The sequence below is a fragment of the Cucurbita moschata genome, unplaced genomic scaffold (genome assembly GCF_002738365.1).
Source record: "Cucurbita moschata cultivar Rifu unplaced genomic scaffold, Cmos_1.0 Cmo_Scf00023, whole genome shotgun sequence".
In the NCBI taxonomy this organism is placed as follows: Eukaryota; Viridiplantae; Streptophyta; class Magnoliopsida; order Cucurbitales; family Cucurbitaceae; genus Cucurbita; species Cucurbita moschata.
The window spans coordinates 2,477,152-2,497,265 of record NW_019268539.1 but is presented as its reverse complement, the minus strand read 5'-3'; the positions used below and the strand labels follow the sequence as shown (position 1 = coordinate 2,497,265).

Below are 20,114 nucleotides of genomic sequence, written 5' to 3'. Positions count from 1 at the left end.
AAAAAAAAAAAAAAAAAAAAAAAAAAAAATGGCGCGTTAATGATGGGAGTGTAATAATGAGGCGTGGTTGGTTGTATTTGCTATTTTGTTCCCTTCTATGGGTCCCATCTCTTTCCCTATTGGGCCTTTCCTCCTCGGCCCACTTTCATTCTACTCGGTACCGACATGCAAGTTTAAATTATGTAAGGGTAAATTACCACTTTGGTTCTTTTGTGTGTTTTGAACTTTAAAGTTTTAAGGTATAACTTAACCTATCTAGACATTTTCCCTTTGACCTCTATCCTCGAACCTATTTATTGTGAACTTAGGAAGAGAATTTGATACTTTGAGTGAAAGGACTTATATGAATGAACAAGGACTACACGTGAATCAGAGCAATCTTGAAGATAGGATAACTAAGAAAAACTAAGTTGAAATTTACTATTTATATCAACAAGATACACCTTTCTTTTCGATGACTTAATTATAGGAACTTTAAAGTTAAGTGTGTTTTGTTTGGAGCAATTCTATGTGAAGTGACCATTTGTGAATTTTTTTAAGAAGCATGTGAGTGAAGACAAAATATGATGAAAGAAGTCGTATTGACTTGTGGGGATAGTCCGAACTCTTGGTAGTAAAGAGAATGTTCTAAGAGATGTAATGGAATGTTAGGACTATCAAATATGGAATTTGGATTTTGAATTTTAGGTATGGGTCGTTTCTAAAAAAAGCCTTCAAACTTTTAAAAAATAAATGTTAGAGATTTGATACGAAAGTTTAGAAACTTTAGGTTCTATAAGAGAAAACGTTGCAAAATATAGGATTCCATTAGTATTTTGTAAAGATCAAAGATTAGTTTGACATTTTTGTTTTATTTTGTGTCTTAAAAAAGCCTATATTTAGGTAAGTTTAGTAAAAAGAGAAGGGAAAATGGTAACTTAAGAGTTGAAAAAGCGTTTAAAACAATAATTCTAATGGAGGCATGATTTTCAATTTCCCCTTCCCGAAAAATAAAATAAAAACAAAAAGATTCCCGCGGCTTCAGAGGGAAGGAGAGGGAAAGAGAAAAGGTGGGACCCACGAGGGACAGGCTAACTGACAACTTTCGCCGTTAGTAAAGCTTCCGTCATCGTTTCTCCACTTCTTCCCTTGGTTCTTCTTCTTCTTCCTCTGTCCTTGTGTTTTCTTTTTCCCTTTTTGCCCCTTTTGGACTTCGCTTCCCTTCTTTCCGCTCCACCGTCTATACCTCTCGCTTCGGCTCGGCTCACTTCCCCCTCATCAGCCGATCTTCCCTATTTTTTCTTTTATTTTTTTTTAATAATAACAGTACGAATTTAAAACTCAAATCTTTTAGTTGAAATATAATTTCTTTATTTGTAATTTTATTCTTTTAGTTTTTACTTGATTTGGATTGAATATACTTTCAATTTACATTTTTTACATCCAAAAATTTAATTTTATTTAGGAGGAAGAAAATGATACAGAAGATCTCTCATTTAGAATTCTTGTTGAATGACAGTTGGACTTTAGAAATCTTATCTACCCAATAAATGTCGTCTTTGCTAGTTTTATGTAACTTTCTATATGGGTCAATATTTAATATATTAGTCAATAAGCCTATTTAAACTTTGAATTCATAACCGTAAAAACATACAAAAGAGCTAAAGGTTTACTTAAAAAATTTATAGATAGAAATATATATATATTTTTTTCTTTTTCATTACATTGTTTTAACTCCCTCTTAATTTTGTTTGGAATTTTTACATTCCATGATTTTTTTAATTTTTGTATGGGAATAAAGAAATATGAAAGGGTTGTTGAGAAAAACAAAAGTTAGAAATTTGAGGAAGAAAGAAAAAAATGAGGAGAAATGGCAGAGAATGAAAGGACAAAAGATTTAAATTGATTGTTGGGGGAAGAGAGCAGCAGCTAATAAATCCAATAACTCTTACACATCACAACGTTTCCTTCTGTACTTTCCCCCTTTTCTTTCATTTTTTATTATTTTATAAATATTTTTTTTAAAGTGAGAAAAATCTCAGTGCCTGTTACCAACAACCAATACCCTGTGCATTTGTCAAAATGACAAAAATATCCATCCCAGACCACCCATGACAAGATACTCCCAAGGGTATTATTGTAATTTTTATAAACCCATCTGCAAAATAGACCCATAATGGACTGTTCAGTTACGCGTTTGTCAAAATGACATGAATATCCCTCCTAAGCTACTCTGACAGGCACTCCTTTCGAAAATCCTCCCAAGGGTATTGTGGTAGTTTTGATAAACCCATTTGGAAGATTAGACCCATGATGAAAATTTAGATAAAAATCACTGTATTGTTCAGTTGTGCATTTTCCAAAATGACACAAATACCCCTCCAGATGAAGTTCCTTCTCCAAGGATATTAAGGTCATCCCATTTGCAATAATAGACCCCATAAATGAAAATTTAGATTAAACTCCCTTTTCCGTTCAGATGCATTTTTCATATGATGCAGATACCCCTAGACTGTCAAGACTACTTCTGAAGATCCCCCAAGGGTATTATGGTAGTTCTGATCAACCCATTTGCAAAAATAGACCCACAATGAAAATTTAGATAAAACTCCATGTACGGTCCAGTTGTTCATTGGTCAAAATAACACAGATACCCCTCCCAGCTTACCCATGACAGACTACTTTGAAGATCCATCCAAGGGTATTATGGTAATTGGACAAAACAATTTGAAAAAAACTAGACCCATAAATGTAAATTTTTAGACAATTAAAAAAACAAAAAGATGTTTTTAGACTTATATTTCATGGAATTCAACTTCTTTTCATTTGAGTTTTATATCCCAACAACATTAATTGTTGGATAGCCTTTCAAGTTGACATTTTTATAATGGTTAGAAATGTATGAAAAAGTTGTCTCTCAATTTCTTATTCTCAGATGTTTGACCCTAAAAGTTAGATTTTTGTAACATAGAGCTTAAAAAGCTGAGATTTTGTTTGGTGTTTGACACTTTGTTTATTCCAATGTCCTAACTTTTATCCACCAGCCAACATTTGGATGTTTTTTTTTTTTTTTTTTTGTCAAATTATTAAATTTAGCTCTCTTCTCATAATCCTTCCATTTATAAATTTGGAAACATTTATAGACCTCTAACCCACAGATTATCCACCTTTAAAATTTATGAATTTATTATACATTAATTTTTTTTTTTTTTTGTGGGTAAATTTTACAAAATGTCGAATATTTTTTGGATTTATTAGACATAACTCAACGTCTCTTTTTTTGTTTTGTTTTTTTGTACCATCTAAAACCACCCCAAGTTACATAAGCTTAAAAAGTTAGGTCCCAATTATGAGTAGGTGGCAGTACATAGCAAAAAAAAAAAAAAAAAAAAAGTGGGATTTTAATATGCATCTCAGCTGCCTTTCATTGATATGATATCTGTTGTTATTATTTTTATCCTGTGCACTATTGTAGTTAGGTCCCCAACTTTATGACATGTAATGCTTTATTAATAGTTTGATAGCTGTGTTTAAGAAAGCTGATCTTGATTCCCTTAAATCTTGATTCTGTTAGTTATGATTTGGATAATGAATTGAATTTTGATGAAGTAATCATTCACGTTGAAAACCCATTTGATTTTTTTTTTTAATATATAATTTTCTTCGTGATAATTATCTTTTTGGTATAAGGACTTGTTAGACATATTTTAGGATCTATAGACATGTTTGGTACAAACATTCCTCGACTTATTATTTATTAGCAAATTTTATTATAGAGATATCTAAGGCATCTTTGATTAAAACGACCTAAAATAAGTATAGATTTTTTTTTGGGTAATCAAATGAGACTTTTCGTATGATTGGGCTAGTGACCTTTTTGATGTTATGGTTATTTGGGTGGCTGTCCCTAGTCGAGAATGGATCCATATATGGGTTTAGGAGAAGGATGACTTCGACTCCGAACTCTTTCTTGATCGGAGTTGCTACTCGGTAATGAGTACAAGAAAGAACTACGGAATACGAAGAAACCCTAATCAAAATGAGAAGAAAATCCCAAACCCAAACTCAAAGACTTGGAGGTATATGTGGTTCTTGGGAAACAAAGCAAAAAGGGAACAAAAAAATGGGAATTAAGGCAAGATGGCCTAAGAGAGAGAGAGAGAATTAAGGGAGGGTTCTTAGGGAGTCCTTCAACATGGCCTCCATGTGATTATAATTCCTTGATTTTTGAGCTTTCAATCTTCAAATCCTTTACTTTGACTTCCTTCCCTCATTCAATTTTATTCCCTCTTTCATTTAATATATAACCAATGGGGGATTTTTGAGAGTCTAAAACCCTAATTCTTGTTTAATTTTTTAAAATTTTAAAAGGGTATAATGGGTGTTAATTCTTATTGCACCAAAAAGTGGACAAATGTCCATACTTTGCAGACAAATTGGTCTGAATTTTTAGGGTTTCCATGAGCCGACATGTCGGAAATGGGAGAGAGAGAGAGAAAGCATCTTCATACCTCATGTTTTCATATCTTGTTATATAAATTATATATTTCCTCCATATCTCTTATCGTCCCTTATTTCAAAATTGACTGAGAGACAACAGAGATTCTCTTCATACCCTCTCTCTCTTATTTCAATGGAGAAAAAGAGACTCATTTGACCCGAAAACCTATCTCGTTAAACAAATATTTTAGGTCTTCGAACTTCCAATTTCCGTGAAAGGTAATGACTTATATTTTAAACTTTTTACGTTCCACAATTGAGTTGTTAAACTTTGATGAGTGACTTGTTAGCCTACTGCTTGATGTCTGACTCTAATACCATTTGTATTAGTCAAAGTCTACTGCTAGCAGATATTGTCCGCTTTGACCCGTTACATATTGTCGTTAGCTTCATGATTTTAAAACACGTTTGTTAGAAAGAGTTTTCTACACCCTTATAAAGAATGCTTCGTTCCCCTCTCTAATTGATGTGGGATCTCACGTATAGTGTGCATCTTATCTATGTATTATGATTTAGAATTATAGGATTTCATGTTGTATGTTGAAATACTTTTCTAGTATATTTTGTACGAATGCATACATCATAGTATAATACTAGATTAAACTTTCGACTTTGTGTCTAATAGATTTTTTACGTATTCGATACATTTTTTCTAACCTATTAGACACAAAATTGAAAGTTTATAGTAATATTATATACAAAATTTAACTATATATATATATAATATATTCATTAATATTAATCGTTATTATTGAATATAAACCTTCGATATGTATCAAAATTAAAGTTCTTAAACGTAGACTGAGACAAACTTGAACCATGTCTTAAAATAATTGAATTAATGAGTGTTATGGTCTCTCATGTTTCCAAGTTTTGTTGGGATTTCAATCTTAGCTTTTTATTCATTTGTTCCATTGTGTTTGTAAGATGTTTGGAAGGTCCTAACATTCTCTTGAACATTCCCTTGTGATATGGTTTGTTTTTTAAAAGTGAAGATTATCTCTACAGACCAACACAAATCCTTCTAGAATTGCTCTCAATAAAACATGTTTAACCATGAAGTTTCTATGATTGAGGCACTAAAAAGGAAGGTGCACATTGTTGGTATAAATAATGACTTTTAATTCTTTTAACTCTTAGTCATCCTATCGTTAGGATCGTTCTCATTCTTCATCAACTTCCGCCTTAGTTCATCCCCAAACCACATCTTACTAGGAGAAGTATCATTTTGATACCAGCTCGAGTCATCAACTTTATATAAAAGAACAAATCATTGACCTTTGAAATGATAAACATATATTAACCAACATCGAGCCATAACAAAAGACAAAAACTTAAGCATCCAAATCAATAAAAAGGCAAAAAGAAGGAGTTAAAAGTGTTGATTTATTGTTCGATAGGTTTTGAAGAGAGAAATAGAAAACATTTTGTCAAAAAAGAACAAAGCTTTAACTTTCTGAAATAATAGTGTTTTAGAATTAGGGGAAGAAGAAAAGAAAAGAAAAGAAAAGCATTCCATATTGCTAAAAGTTTGCAGTCCAATCATCTCAACATAGATATACTCAAAAACTTGACCATAAAAGGTTTGCACATTCAAAAAGCCATATGTTTGACCAATCTGCACACTCTGGGGATTCCTTCACTTTTCTTTTAACCCTTTTTTTCACTCACTTTGGAATCAGATATTTTCAGAAACCATCCCACTAACAACTCTAGGCTTCATCTAATTTGACCAAACTTCATGTTCTAAATACTCGAATTCGTACCACTAAGGTGGGGTTCGGGATAGAGATTAGGGTTGAAAAGAGAGCAATCGAAGATTTGAAGTTTTGATCTCATGAGACTGAGTAGATGTTTAGCTATTTAGTGCTCGTGTCAACATGATTAAAACTACTTAATATCCATGTCTCGTCTCATATTATAAAACTTGTCTATTTCACCGAGACTCCCTATGAGACAGTGCCCAGGTCGTAAGTACAGTATAGTGCTAATCTAAACCTATTTTAGTAGTAATACCAAAATTCAGGTATATTGTTCTTCATTCGAAGATTCAAACTTTTGACCTTGTGAGAATGAGTAGATGTTTAGTTACTTAGTGCTCGTCTACTTAATATCCGTGTGTCGTCACATATTTTAAAACTTGTCTATTTCACCGAGACTCCCTATGAGACAGTACCCAGGTCGTAAGTACAGTGTAGTGCTAGTCTAAACCTATTTTACTAGTAATACCAAATTTTAGGTATATTGTTCTTCATTCGAAGATTCAAACTTTTGACCTTATGAGAATGAGATGTTTAATTACTTAGTGCTCGTGTCAACATGATTAAAACTACTTAATACCCATGTGTTGTCTCATATTTCTATTTCACCGAGACTCCCTAGGAGACAGTACCCATGTCGTAAGTACAATGTAGTGCTAATCTAAACCTATTTTACTAGTAATACTAAATTTTAGGTATACTTTTCTTCATTTGAAAATTCGAACTTTTGACCTTATGAGAATAAGATGTTTAATTACTTAGTGCTCGTCTACTTAATAGCTGTGTGTCATTTCATATGTTAAAACTTATCTATTTCACTGAGTCTCTCTTCGAGACAGTACTTAGATCGTAATTCATTTTATAAGGTATAGTATAATGCTAATCTAAACTTATTTTAGTGGGTAAGACACTTGTTATTATCTCAAATGATTCGATCAGTTTTTTAAAAGTACAGTGTTACTTTTATAGACATTTTTAATGTAGGATAGCAATGGTGTTGAAGGATTATTGGTATTTGAAGGATCGCATTGAAATTAAAGAAAAATACAAGGACTATTTTGAAAATATAAATACTATACTTGAAAAAGAAAGTAATTTGCAAAATTAAAGGCGTGTGGCGCGTGGGGGAAAATTTTCAACTCCACGGCGACCAATGGATGGGCACTTTTTGTAATTATTCAATTTTTTAGGGGGGTCTTGTTTCCATCTTCCATGGTACGGACTTGCCAATTTATGTTTTACTTTTTCCCAACTCGTAATTATTAACTTCGAATTTCTAAGCCTTTTACAACAAAATCGTAATTATTAATCACATTTAACGGCGTTTAGCGGTCCGTCAACTTTGAGCCGAAATGTGGGGCCCGAATTGATAATATTGTCAAAAGTAGGGTTTAATTTATAATAATACCTTTTGATTTTCCACTCATTTATAATCTTATGGAAATGACCCCAACATTTTTATTATTTCTATTTTCACCCCTATTTCTTTTGTTTTTTTTTTTAAATAAAATATAAAAAGGAAGCTTGGCCATTTAAAGTTTATTGCGTGGGAGTTTAGCAAACTTATTTCAATAATTCAAAGCTTATAAGCAATTAATTATTTTTTTTTTTTTTTTGTTGAGCTTTCTTAATATTTCAATTAGTGTAATAATTTTCGACATGCAAAGAAAATTAGGGTAAGCGTACACAGGTTAGGTTGGAGAAATCTGAAATTTTGTGTTGGTTGTGTTGGTGACCCGAACAACTCGATCAGAGTTCACGACCCAACTTAACCATCTATTTTTTTTTTTGTTGGGTTGGATGTTCGGATTATCTTTTTTATAAAAAATTTACTTATCTACAATATATGTTACATTAATAACTAAAATCTCGTAAAACTCAAATATTAAATATTTACAAATCACACTGTATTGCTAATATCCGTAACAAATATCAGATATTCTTAGTATTTGTAATAATATTAAATGTAGGATAGTGTAGGGTTAGGTTAGGTTATAACCCTATTTTTGAGTTGGTCCGGTTGACCTAATAAAAAAAATTCAATCCACGAACCAATTCGAATTTTTAATTTTTTTTTAAATTCTACCTAATCCAAACAAAAAAAAAATCTAATTTAATTAAAGTTGATCGAGTTATCGAGACATATAAACACTACTATAAAATACCACTAAACTCCGTTAATTAATTAAAAAAAATTAGTATATGAAAAAAATAGAAATATTAATTAAAATAATCCATCCATGTACCATTTATAAAATATTTATTAGATTTGATTCCCTTTTTAATATTCATTTGAATTTTTTTTAAAAAAATCTAAAATGAATATTCTTTTTTATTAAAAAGGAAAAAGAAAGAAAAAAAAAAATTAAAAGGAAAAAAGAAAAAGGCAATCGGCGGCGAGTATAGAGTATGGATTAATAGTGGAATAGGACACGTGGCGAATATAGATTGGATGATCCAAAATGACACTCATTTCTCTTCACCCAATAAGGAGACACCGGGTCCCACCTCTACCTTCACTCTTCTCATTGCTCTCTCAAAAAACTAAACCCTTTTTCTTTATTAAATTAAATTAAAATTTTTGAATTATTATTTTTTTTTTTTATTTATTTTAATTCATAAATTACATTTAAAAATTTTGATTTTGACTTTATAAGCCATTTCCTTTAATCTACTACGAATTAGAATAATGAACAAATAACTATATACGAGCGAATTCAAATCTTTGACTTTTTGAATCTTTGACTTTTTGACCAATTGAGCTATGTTCAATGTTGATGCGAGAATCTAGCTAACAAATTCAGCGTAGGTTAGCTACACACATAAGTGGTCGTGAATTTAATCGGTAGTGCAAGTAAGATCTCACATCGAAGTTGTAATAAATCGTAGTGACGTTGTAACAGCCCAACACATCATTAGTGTTATTCATTATGTATCGTCGTCAATGTCACAATTTTTAAAACGCGTCTACTAGGGAGAGGTTTCCACACCCTTATAAAGAATGCTTCGTTCCCCTTTCCAACTGATGTGGGATCTCACAAGCCACCAGCATCCTCGCTAGCACACTACTTGATGTCTGTCTCTAATACCATTTGTAATAGCTCAAGCCCGTCGTTAGTAGATATTATCCGTTTGACTCGTTACGTATCGTCGTTAGTCTCACGGGTTCTAAAACGCATCTACTAGGAAGGGGGTTCCACACCCTTATAAAGATGATTTCGTTCCCTGTCAAGTCGATGTAGGATCTCAACGATGTAAAGCTGAGTTAGGATAGTATCGTTTTCTTTTATGCACGTGTTAAAGTAGTATTATGAATCAGTTGGACTCAACGGAGAGAAGGATGTCACATCACAACTTAGTTCTCATGGCCTCAATAGGTGCATTCCTACACGTAACCGGTACTCTCACTCTCGGAGGACGACCGAATGGATTCAGTCTATGGGCTAGCCGAACCTACCCCATAACACTTGTATGATCATAATTTGGGACAATTTCAAAAGAACGAACAAATAAAAGTTACTCGAGCTCCCATATCATCAAACTTTTATAGTCCATATACACGAGTAATTTTATCTAGCTAGTTCAATCGAGCAATCTTCGGGACGTTCTAAGAATGTTAAGAATAATGACTTACTAAAATTAAAATCTTTAAATAAAAATAGTGACATATTCAAAACTTTTAGTGGATAAACTTTTAAATTTGTATTTATACACCGAACTTAAATAAATAATAATAATAATAATAATAATAATAAATAAATAAATAATAAAAAGGGGAATGGCGTGAAAAAAGGAAACCTACGTAACAAGTAACGAAGAAGAAAAAAGAAAAGCGAAAGCCACAAACAGCTTAGCTTCTTCTTCTCATTCTTCCTTTTCCCTTTTACTTTACCCCAACTCGGAATGGGATCTTGTCCCCACCCGGGTTAAGATCAACGCATCCACTCTCCAGTTACCTTAAACTCATTGCCAAACACACCCACTGAATATTCCATCCAATTACTATTTAGTACTTTAATTTTCAAAATATTCGTTTTCATCCCCTTTACTTTCACATAATTACCCTTTCCGACCTTTTTTTTTTTTTAATCACAATCAATTTTACATTAATAAAAAAATATTTATTATATACATATTTTGTGTCGGAAATTTTCAAATAAAAACATCAACATTCACATCTGTACCAGAAACACGTCACCGTTAAGATAATCATTTTTCTAATATTTTATACCTAAAAAATCAAATTACACCGACAAAAATGAATTCAAAGTTGTTAATATGTTTAAATTTCATTTTGGTATTTACATTTTTTAATTTTTTTCTATTTTAGTCTCTAAAAGTTAAAAATATTTATTTTTGTTCCTTAAAGGTTTAAATATGTTCTATTTTAGCATTTGAATTTCTAAAATTATTAATTTCAGTTTTTAAATTTTTATTAAAAAAAATAATTTTGTTGTAAATTTTATTTTATTTTTAATTTATTTTTCACATAATTTTGAAAATATGCGTTAATATGGAATCTAATATTTAAAATTTAAAAATAAAGAATTAAAATATGATTTAAAGGTTAATTAAATGGCTAGTTCTTTGTGTTGTGTGAAATTCTTTCATTTGAGTCAACGACCGTACAAATCATGGAGTCTGAAACTAACTCATAAATCTCCCATGATTGACTTTCTCCAAATATTCTTTCTATCTAACGGATCAGAAACCGAGTCCACACTGGATCTAGTTGACCGCGGCGCAGAGAATAATATCCCAAAGGAATGATCTGGTGTTGGCGATCTCACGTAGGGCTCCACATCAATAACCCTGTGATTGGACATCTTGTGATGATGATCAGCAGATGTGAGGCTTCTGATTGGTGGGCTCCATTTGACAAGACCAGACTCTTTACATCAAAGAATCTCCACCGTTGGATCTTCCAAATTTTGATTTAGAGAGAGAGAGAGAGATTAGTTAGGTGGTCAGTGTCAAAGATATAATGTGAAGTTTATTTTTGGAGCTTTTGATCCAAATGATGATAGATTTCTAGCATATATACCCTTGTCGTCGATTGGGGTTCGACGTCGGAGGTTTCACCGACCCCTTCACCCAATAATGATAGCTCATCGAGCTATTATTATTTGAACCGATGCTAACTTGAGTATAATTCAGCTAGTTAAAACCAGCAACATCGACCAACAAAGTGAATTTTCTTGTCTGGCTGTACTGCAAACAAAAAACGACAACTTTATAAGAACAATAATTTCGAAAATAATGTGATGTTTTGGTCCCGTGATATCGAAAATTCAAACGAAAAAAAAAAAAACAGATATACCCTTTTGATTTTGACGTTTTAATAAAAATTTGAGATGATGATAACATTGCACAACTGTATCAAAATTAATATTAAATTTAACGTTGTTTATGTTTATTTAACGGAATTTAGGTATGATTAATCTTTTTTAGCGATGTCTAATCTCGATAGAACTTAGTCAACAAAAATATATATTTTTTTAAAACAATTAAATTTCAGTTGTCATCTAAATTATTATTATTATTATTTTATTTAGCATACGACGTAATAATAAATTAATAATTTTAAATAATATTAAATATATCATGTCATTGGATTTTTAATTTTGTGAATAATAATTTTTTAATCTATTAAAAGCGAGAAGGGCCGTTAAGAGTAAAGGAATTGCACACTCCTTGTCGTTGTCCTCACTGATTCGGTCGGCACCTCCTACCTTCGGGCCTTCAAGTTCTTCTTCCTCGTTGGTGAACACTACATCATTAGTTAAGTACCGAATATCTTAATATTGAGTTCGAGTCTTATCTTCGGTATTAAATACTCAATATCTTTGATTCAAACGTTCAAGTTTTTACTTCGAGTTATTCGAGCCTTTGATATTTTGAGTGAGTTGAGTTGGGAAGCAATATCAGATTGGTTCGAAAAATTAACTCAACCCAATCGGACCCGACACATGTAAACCTCTATTGAGTGCATAGCATTGCATTCTACCATAAATAGATAAGACAATATGACGAAATGACTAAATGTAAGTGACGATGATGTTAGGACGATCGAGTCTTTTCCCATCCAACAAAAGAAAGGAGAAATGGGACAAGCCACAGAGGATCCCAGCTCATAGAGTGAGGTCCACCTCACAAACCTCCATGGCCATTGAAGGGGGAATAGTGAAGGTTTTGAATTTATGGGAAATCTACAAAAGAGAGGAAGCAAAAGCACATGAGATGATAATGATTGTAAATCCCAATTTGGAAAATATGAGGACAATTTGGTAATTTCGCATTCTACCAAGTTTCATTAACTTCTTTATTATTGCAAAGAGCACCCCTCACCTTTCATTATTTACCTATCAACCCCAAAACTACAAATAACATAATTTAGAAGGGCCTAATTACTAATTAGAATAAATAGAAAGGGAGAAAATTAAATGGAGAGATTTTACTGAAAATTAAAAAAAAAAAAAAAACAGCTCCGGCCAGAATTTGCAGAGCTTTGCCGCCATAATTAGAGCTCTCTTTCATGGCGATCAAATTCTGGGTTTTTCATGACAGATTAAAAATTTTCAGTTCATAGTTTTTCTCAGGAGAGTTCAAAAAAAAAAAAAAAAAACAGCTCCGGCCAGAATTTGCAGAGCTTTGCCGCCATAATTAGAGCTCTCTTTCATGGCGATCAAATTCTGGGTTTTTCATGACAGATTAAAAATTTTCAGTTCATAGTTTTTCTCAGGAGAGTTCAAAAAAAAAAAAAAAAAACATTCCCAAGTATAAGATAAGAGCTTCATCAAGCTTCTAAGTTTTTTTTTTTTTTTTTTTCCTTTCCTTTTTGTTTCTTCACATTACATTGCAGCTTGAAGTGTTTTCATCGCTGAAGAAGTGGGTGTAATTGTCGCCGGCGGGAGGCGGCGCCGGATACTGGTACGGGTATGGTGGCAGGTAGTTCACCGCTGGCGGTGGCCGTGCGTACATCATCGGTTGGTTACCCATGGCGGCGCGTTGGTGGTTCATCATTGCTGCCATGTACTGTTGTTGTTGGTAGGGGTTACCGCCCATCGTCTCCGCTGGTCCGGGAGCTCCTTGAAAATACCCGCCACCCGGTCCGCCGCCGTTCATGGCGGCCGCTGGAAGTCCTTGGACGGCCGGGATGGATCCCATTTGACTCATTTGCATGTTGCCCATTTGCATCATTGGCATGTTCATGTTCATCGGCCGGACGCCGACGCCGCCGCCGGAGGCGGCGGCCATTCCTCCTGGTGGCAGTCCGTGAGGACCACCCATGCTCGGAAATCCATGGGGACCACCACCACCGTTCATTACGGGAGGCATTTGACCACCAGTCTTCTTCCCGCCGTTGCCATTATTAATCGGAGCACCGCCGGCGCCATTGCCGCCGTTCTTTTGAGCCCCAGCATTATTATTACCATTCTTACCTTCAACGTTTTTGCCCCCATTTTTACCAGCACCATTTCCACCGCCTTGACTGGGCTTCCCACCGCCACCGCCGCCTTTCTTTCCTCCATTTCCGCCTTTACCGTCATTGTTTCCGCCGCCCATTCCATTCATTGGCATCGGCATTGGCATACCTCCGCCGCCACCGCCACCGCCCTTCTTATCAGCTCCATTAGCAGCAGCCTTCTGAGCATTGATTAATTGCTGCATATTCATATTCCCATTCATCATCGCCATATTCGGCATCTGACCCCAACCGCCTCCACCTCCTCCACCTCCGCCACCACCAGGAACGGCGCCGGGTCCGTTGCCGGCACCACCCATGGAAGGCTTCATTTTATTCGGAGGAAGAGGAATATCATCCAAATCATCTTCAAGATCATCGTCATCAAACTCATCATATTCATCATCCAAATCATCTTCATCCGTCAGGTCACCATCCACCGGCAAATCAAACTTCACCGCCTTCTGATTCGCCGGAACCGGATCTTTAAACGGCGGCATTTTCATACCCTTCAACTGCGGTGGTAACATCTTCGGATCTTGAAACGGTAACCCATTCATCTGCTGCTGTAATTGCTGCAGCTGTTGAAGCTGCTGCGGCATAAGCTGCTGTGGCAGAATCTGCGGTGGCCCACCACCACCACCACCGCCACCGCCGCCCGGTTTCTGCTGATTATTCCCACCCTTTGGGGGTCCCTGTTTATTATTATTACCCCCATTTTTTCCATTGTCAATCTGCAAATTTTTCACCTGATTTGCAAGAAGGGTTTGTTGGCCGCCATTGTTATTGTTTGGATTAACCTTCGGAGCTCCCCAAAGCTCTGCATATTTCCCTGATTTCGAGAGCTTTTTGATCAGAGTAGCTGCGTCTACATTTCCAGAAACTGTTACCTTCCCTAGCTCTGCATCTATCTCCGTAGTGAAAACCCCTAAAAAAATCGAACAAAAACAAAGCCCCATTTTCAAAATAAACAAAAAAACACGAAATTAAAGCGAAACAGAAGAAGAAAATAGGAACCCACCATCAATTTTCTGCAAGATTTTCTTCACTTTCTGCTTACACCCATCACAGTGGATATTCACTTTAAGAACACATTTCTAAAAACAGAGCACAACAACCAAAAAAAAAAAAACAGAACATTACACAAGTATGATCATCGTATCTGAACACAAATCCAAACAGGGGTTTCATATTTCTTGCAAAAAATGAGGTTGGAGAAAAGGGTTACCTGGATCTTTAAGAACTCTTCTTTACTCATTGCTTCGTCTCAGAAGGAAGAAACAGAGGAGGTGGAAATCAGAGGAAATAATGGCTCTGGATCTGAGAGAACAATAAAGAGCTAAACAAGAAGAACACGAACACGAACAAGAACAAGAACTAGATGAACAAGGCTTAATTACATGAAAATTTTGTGAAGGGTTCTGAAATTGGTACCTTGGTTAAGGACCACAGTCATCAAATGCTCGAGAAAAAAGAACCAGAGAGAGAGAGAGAGAGAGAGAGAGAGGTTGTCCAAGAGCTTACTCTATCAGTGTCTATCTTCTTTTGGGGGCCTTATTTCTTTAATATTTATTGTTTTTTTACACACAAAATTCCTACTTTGTTGAGTTTGAGAGATGTTCCTCACATTTCTCTACCTATTTGAAACAGAGGAGAGTTAGTGTTGTTAGTGTTTCAGGAATTCACCAATTTTCAACCACATTGGCTCGGCTTCGGCTCACAACTCTGGCTCGGCTTACTCACATTTCGATTAAAATATTATTAATAAATTTGAAATTAATTTTTTTTTATTTAGTAACTTTTGTTAATTGTTGGAAGTTATAACAGTGGGCTGTAAAATCAGCTTTTGGGCGGATTTTTCTCTTCTCAAACTTGGATTTATGTTCATTAATAACCATATTTAATGAACTTCCTTATTCTGCAATTCCCCCCCTTTTTTTTTTACAAAATTGTTTTTTATTATATAAAAATAAATAAATCATTTTTCACAACAATTAATTAGAAATTGTTAGAATACTTGGTGTGCAATTTTAGCATAAATTTTGGCTGAGCTTTCATTCTCTCACCTTCTTTTAAAGTGTCACAAATCCAATTGTTTATGCTTTAATTTTAAAAATAGTTAGGTCAATCCATTCAAATCTAAGTTTAAATGAATATTTAAATACATATCAACACGAGAATAACTTAACTAGTCTCTAAAAACCAACCCGTTTCGATAATGGTCAAAAATTTGAACCATTACCCCATCTCCAATCTTGTATCCTAAAAAAATGTGTTTATAAAAACAAGTAAGCTACAAAAAAAAAGTGCATTAAATTATACAATATTTCACAATGAATTATTGAGTCCAATCAATGGTGCATGAGAGAGAGAGAAAAAGGGGGAGAATTCTTTTGTGTACTACCATCTTAGACATGAGAGAGAGAGAGGGGGGGGGGGGATAGAATCAAGTTTGATGCAATCAAGTTATTTTTTTGCCTCTTCTTTTGTGTTAGTGAAGCTTTTGCTTTAACAGCAATTAGGTGGGTGAAAGCCATATCCTCAACTAGTACTTTTTTTTTTTTTTGAGTTACGAGTACGAGTAAAGGGATTTTAATCTTTGACCTCTTGGTCGAAAATATATACGTAACTGGTTTTACTATGCTTAGGTTAGTATTCTAAACTCGTGCGAAAATGTAGAAGAATTACGTTATTCGAATCTTTGACCTCTTGGTTGAGAATATGTGCATAACTAGTATCATCACTGTGTTTAGGTTAGTATTCTATACTCTGCAGAAATGTAGAAGAATTACGTTATTCGAATCTTTGACCTCTTGGTCAAGAATATACATGTAACTAGATTCACTATGCTTAGGTTAGTATTCTATACTCTACTGGAATGTAGAAGAATTACGTTATTTGAATCTTTGACCTCTTGATCGAGAATATATATGTAGCCAGTTTCACTATACTTAGATTAGTGTTCTAAACTCGTACAAGGATGTAGAAAAATTACGTTATTTGAATTTTTGTCCTCTTGGTTGAAAATATACATGTAACCAGTTTTACTATGCTTAGGTTAGTAATCTAAACTCGGGCAAGAAGGTAGAAGAATACCTTTCTTCGAATCTTTGACCTCTTAGTCGAGAATATATATGTAACTAGTTTCACTATGTTTAGCTTAGTATTCTAAACTCGTGCAAGAATGTAAAGAATTATGTTTTTTGAATCTTTAACCTCTTGGTCGAGAATATATATGTAACTAGTTTTAATTTGCTTAAGTTAGTACTCTAAACTCGGGCAAGAACGACAACATACTCTTCTTTCCTAAGCAAATCAAATTTGGTCCTCCTTAAAAGTTCTAAACCCCCCCTCTTAATATAGGGTCGCTTTACCTATAAAGAAAAGCCAATTCAATGGAGACAAAACACCTAAACAAAAAGACTTTCTTTCTTCCCTTAATTTAAGCTAAAAGACTAACGTTATTTTAATCACTAACAGTGCCTCGTTATAAAACCAACTTTTCAACCAGATTTAACCCAAAAAACTGTGTTCCTTCATCCATCCGATCCATACATCCAAACAAGTTAGCAGCTGATCTATACCCTTCATTGTCTAGTCTAATATTTGCAACTTAAAAGTTTCCTGAGCTAATAATGAAAAATAATTGCACTTGATGAACCTATTTTATACGACTGGGGCCGAGGGTGTTTGCCTGGCCTAGGTTCGGGAACCGAATAATCGTGCTCTTTTGTTTGAGTAACAAAAAGAGAAAGGAGCTTCTGCAACAATGCTATATGGCATTTCCATAAGTGCAGAGGGTGCCGAGAAGCACCACATGCTGTTTTCAATCATGAAAGAGACGGATAGAAGAAGAAAATAAATAGTGAGGATTAAAATTGTCAATCAGGGTGGAGTGGATAAGACTCAAATTATCATCCTAAAGGTCGATGGTTCAATTCTCTTCTAGCCAATTATTGAACTAAAAAGGTTAAAATCTCTCACCTACAAGCATCCAGCTCAAGCATGCCCAAATCACATGGTTTCTGATCTTTGTTTGTGTAGCTGATTAACATGGCAAACAAAGGAGGTAAATAGTTAATGAAGGTACAGAAAAACTATGAAACTTAGACTGTAAGGAGAAAAAACTTAATTTCTTGGTGGTCCTCATATGCAGTGTTCTATCCACCTACCATGGCAGCTAATGAATTCTACAGACCGATCTGAAGAATCATATTCTATGATTATCAACAAATATTGGAAGCATCTTCATGTCAATTCCTTCTTCACCACAAACAACAATGAGACAATATATTTGGGATTACAAGTCTCTGACAGACAGGAGTTTTTCCATTTACTGCTTCAATGCCTAAATTTTATCAAAAAGGTCACAAGTTGTAAGAAGCAATCTAATAATTCATTCAATTCAATCATGGAGTTACAGTTCTTATTCTAATTTTGTTTTGTTAGCACTTGAAATCACAAGTCACAGACATGTAATCACAGAAGAAAAAGCAACTTCAGCCACTAAAAGATAATTGAAGTAACTTTTAAGAAATTTACCTGAACATATTTCACTTTAGAACAAAAGCAGTCTCCCCAACCAAGCTCATGATTTCAGCAGCGCAATGGCAAGATTTTCTCAAAGAGAGGTCAAAAGTATTAATGGGTGCAAATAAAAAGTAAAGGAATAAAATAAATGCTTAATGAATACAAAGTAAGAATATGTAGATACTTCTTCTAAATTCATCTGCTTACCAGTTAGTTGCCTGCAATACAAGCCATTGAATATTCTTAGTGAATATGTAGATTTCACACCTATACATAAACTTCAGAACAAAAACGTTAAGTTTCAATCTACTATCATTTGAAATTTGAATCCTTTTTCCACACCTTAGTGATTCATTCAAAGGATATTATCCTAAAAATTAAGAATTCAAGTGAAGAAATAATAATAATCATTCATTCTATTCAATTAGTGACACATTCAAAGGATACTATCCAAAAAAGTAAGAATTCAAGTGAACTAATAATAATCATTCCCAATCAATTAGTGATTCATTCAAAGGTAGTTGTCCTAAAAATCAAGAATTCAAGTAAACGAACAATAATTATTTCAATCCATCATCAAGTTTGATGGCTTAATAATTACCTTTTATCCTAGCATACAAAAAAGTTAACTGAACCATGCCTTAGGATAAGCTCACCTATGATGAGGCGCTTTGCTAGCCGATGATCAAAAACACGAGCAGCACTGCTGCAATGGCAACCCAGTTAATACTGATTGCAGGCAAGCAAATCCGAAGTGGAATATGGCAGCATGAACCTTTTACGTCCTCAATGCTTATATAAAAAGACTGATGAGAAAGGAAAGGCAAAAAGACGTCTGAGAGTAGGGAAGTAAAAGCTATCGCCTCAGGTTTGGTTTAGTTGAAGTTCTTTTCTGTCTAATCAAGGACAGGAAAATTACTATACAATTTGAAGCGGAAAGATTACTGGTTTTTCAACCACAATATGCCTATCCAGGCTTAGGCATACACCTTCAATAACTTTAAGGAGGTCTCAAGTTCGAAATCCCACCGCCACATATTGAACTGAATATATATGTGCCTATGATGAACTGATTAAAAAACCAGGTCCAGTACCAGAATCACTTTAGATCACAAAGATAACTCACTAAACGAATGCTTTTAGTCAGTAGGACTGTCACTTTTATTGTAATAGTAAAAAACCAAGCAGCTACTCTTTAGCACATGCTTAATTTAGAAATCGGCCACTCTATATCAAGAAACTAGATCCTACGTTATGGAATATGAATTGTACATAAATAAAAAATGACACTTTTCCATCGTTCAGAGAAGCCGGGCCTATTGAAGGAGGAGAATGAAGAATTTACATGTCAAAAGAACTCTTTTCATATACGATCATCTTGAGGAGAGTCAATCTTGATTATGAGGGGCAGGTTAAGATCAACAGGTGATTCAGCTGCGACGGGTAGACGCGGGGAGAGACCCAAATAATCAACAGCATCTCCATTCTCGGCCAAAGCTTTTTCCAAAGCAGCCTTAGCAACTCTGGTGATGCAGTACGCCAGAAGCGCTGCATGCAAATCAATGTCAGAAAAGGCTTGGGGTACGCTCCCCTCTTTTTTAACTTTAGTTGAGTCAAGCTCAATGTCACTGTTCAATATCAAATATTATTTTAATTATTAAATACTCTTCCTCCACCTGAAGCATTCAATATTACTTTAATAATTTTAATTGACATATCATATTTACGATGACAAAGATGCTCAAAGATTTTTCCTGGATAAGTAGGAGATGCAGCATACAAGAGAAATCTTTTTTTGATAAGGGTAAAAGCACACTTTTCCTCTTTTTTTTTTTTTTTTTTTTTTTTTTTTTTTTTTTTTTTTTTTTTTTTTTTTTTTT

At 34.1% G+C, this 20,114-nt stretch overlaps 3 protein-coding genes across 3 annotated transcripts in view; 1 reads left to right on the top strand and 2 right to left on the bottom strand.

Annotated features, from left to right (window-relative positions):
• Positions 1 to 13,062: 13,062 nt before the first annotated feature.
• LOC111460115 (heavy metal-associated isoprenylated plant protein 33-like) lies at positions 13,063 to 15,340 on the bottom strand. The gene is made up of 4 exons (XM_023103221.1): positions 15,139 to 15,340; positions 14,933 to 15,024; positions 14,726 to 14,801; positions 13,063 to 14,632 (listed from the first exon to the last, which is right to left on the bottom strand). The coding sequence occupies exons 2-4, from the start codon at positions 14,960 to 14,962 to the stop codon at positions 13,086 to 13,088; spliced, it is 1,653 nt and encodes a 550-aa protein (XP_022958989.1). The 5' UTR covers positions 14,963 to 15,024; positions 15,139 to 15,340; the 3' UTR covers positions 13,063 to 13,085.
• The window catches only part of LOC111460116 (DUF21 domain-containing protein At4g14240-like), a 22,835-nt gene continuing 17,855 nt past the window's right edge, over positions 15,135 to 20,114 (top strand). Inside the window, exon 1 of the mRNA XM_023103223.1 lies at positions 15,135 to 15,211. The gene's annotated coding sequence lies outside the window, so the exon portion shown is untranslated. The remainder of the gene's footprint in view (positions 15,212 to 20,114) is intronic.
• LOC111460118 (TVP38/TMEM64 family membrane protein slr0305-like) overlaps positions 19,338 to 20,114 on the bottom strand; it is a 5,752-nt gene continuing 4,975 nt past the window's right edge. Inside the window, exon 9 of the mRNA XM_023103226.1 lies at positions 19,338 to 19,782. Coding sequence (XP_022958994.1) covers positions 19,598 to 19,782 — 185 coding nt within the window. The 3' untranslated portion in view covers positions 19,338 to 19,597. The remainder of the gene's footprint in view (positions 19,783 to 20,114) is intronic.

What these genes read in the sequence shown, in the direction of transcription:
- LOC111460115 (XM_023103221.1), bottom strand. Translation starts at nt 14,962, where the DNA reads ATGAGTAAAGAAGAGTTCTTAAAGATCCAG. An exon ending in AAGAGTTCTTAAAGATCCAG is followed by an intron (nt 14,802 to 14,932) that starts GTAACCCTTTTC and finishes CTCTGTTTTTAG; the next exon opens with AAATGTGTTCTTAAAGTGAA. An exon ending in AATCTTGCAGAAAATTGATG is followed by an intron (nt 14,633 to 14,725) that starts GTGGGTTCCTAT and finishes CGATTTTTTTAG; the next exon opens with GGGTTTTCACTACGGAGATA.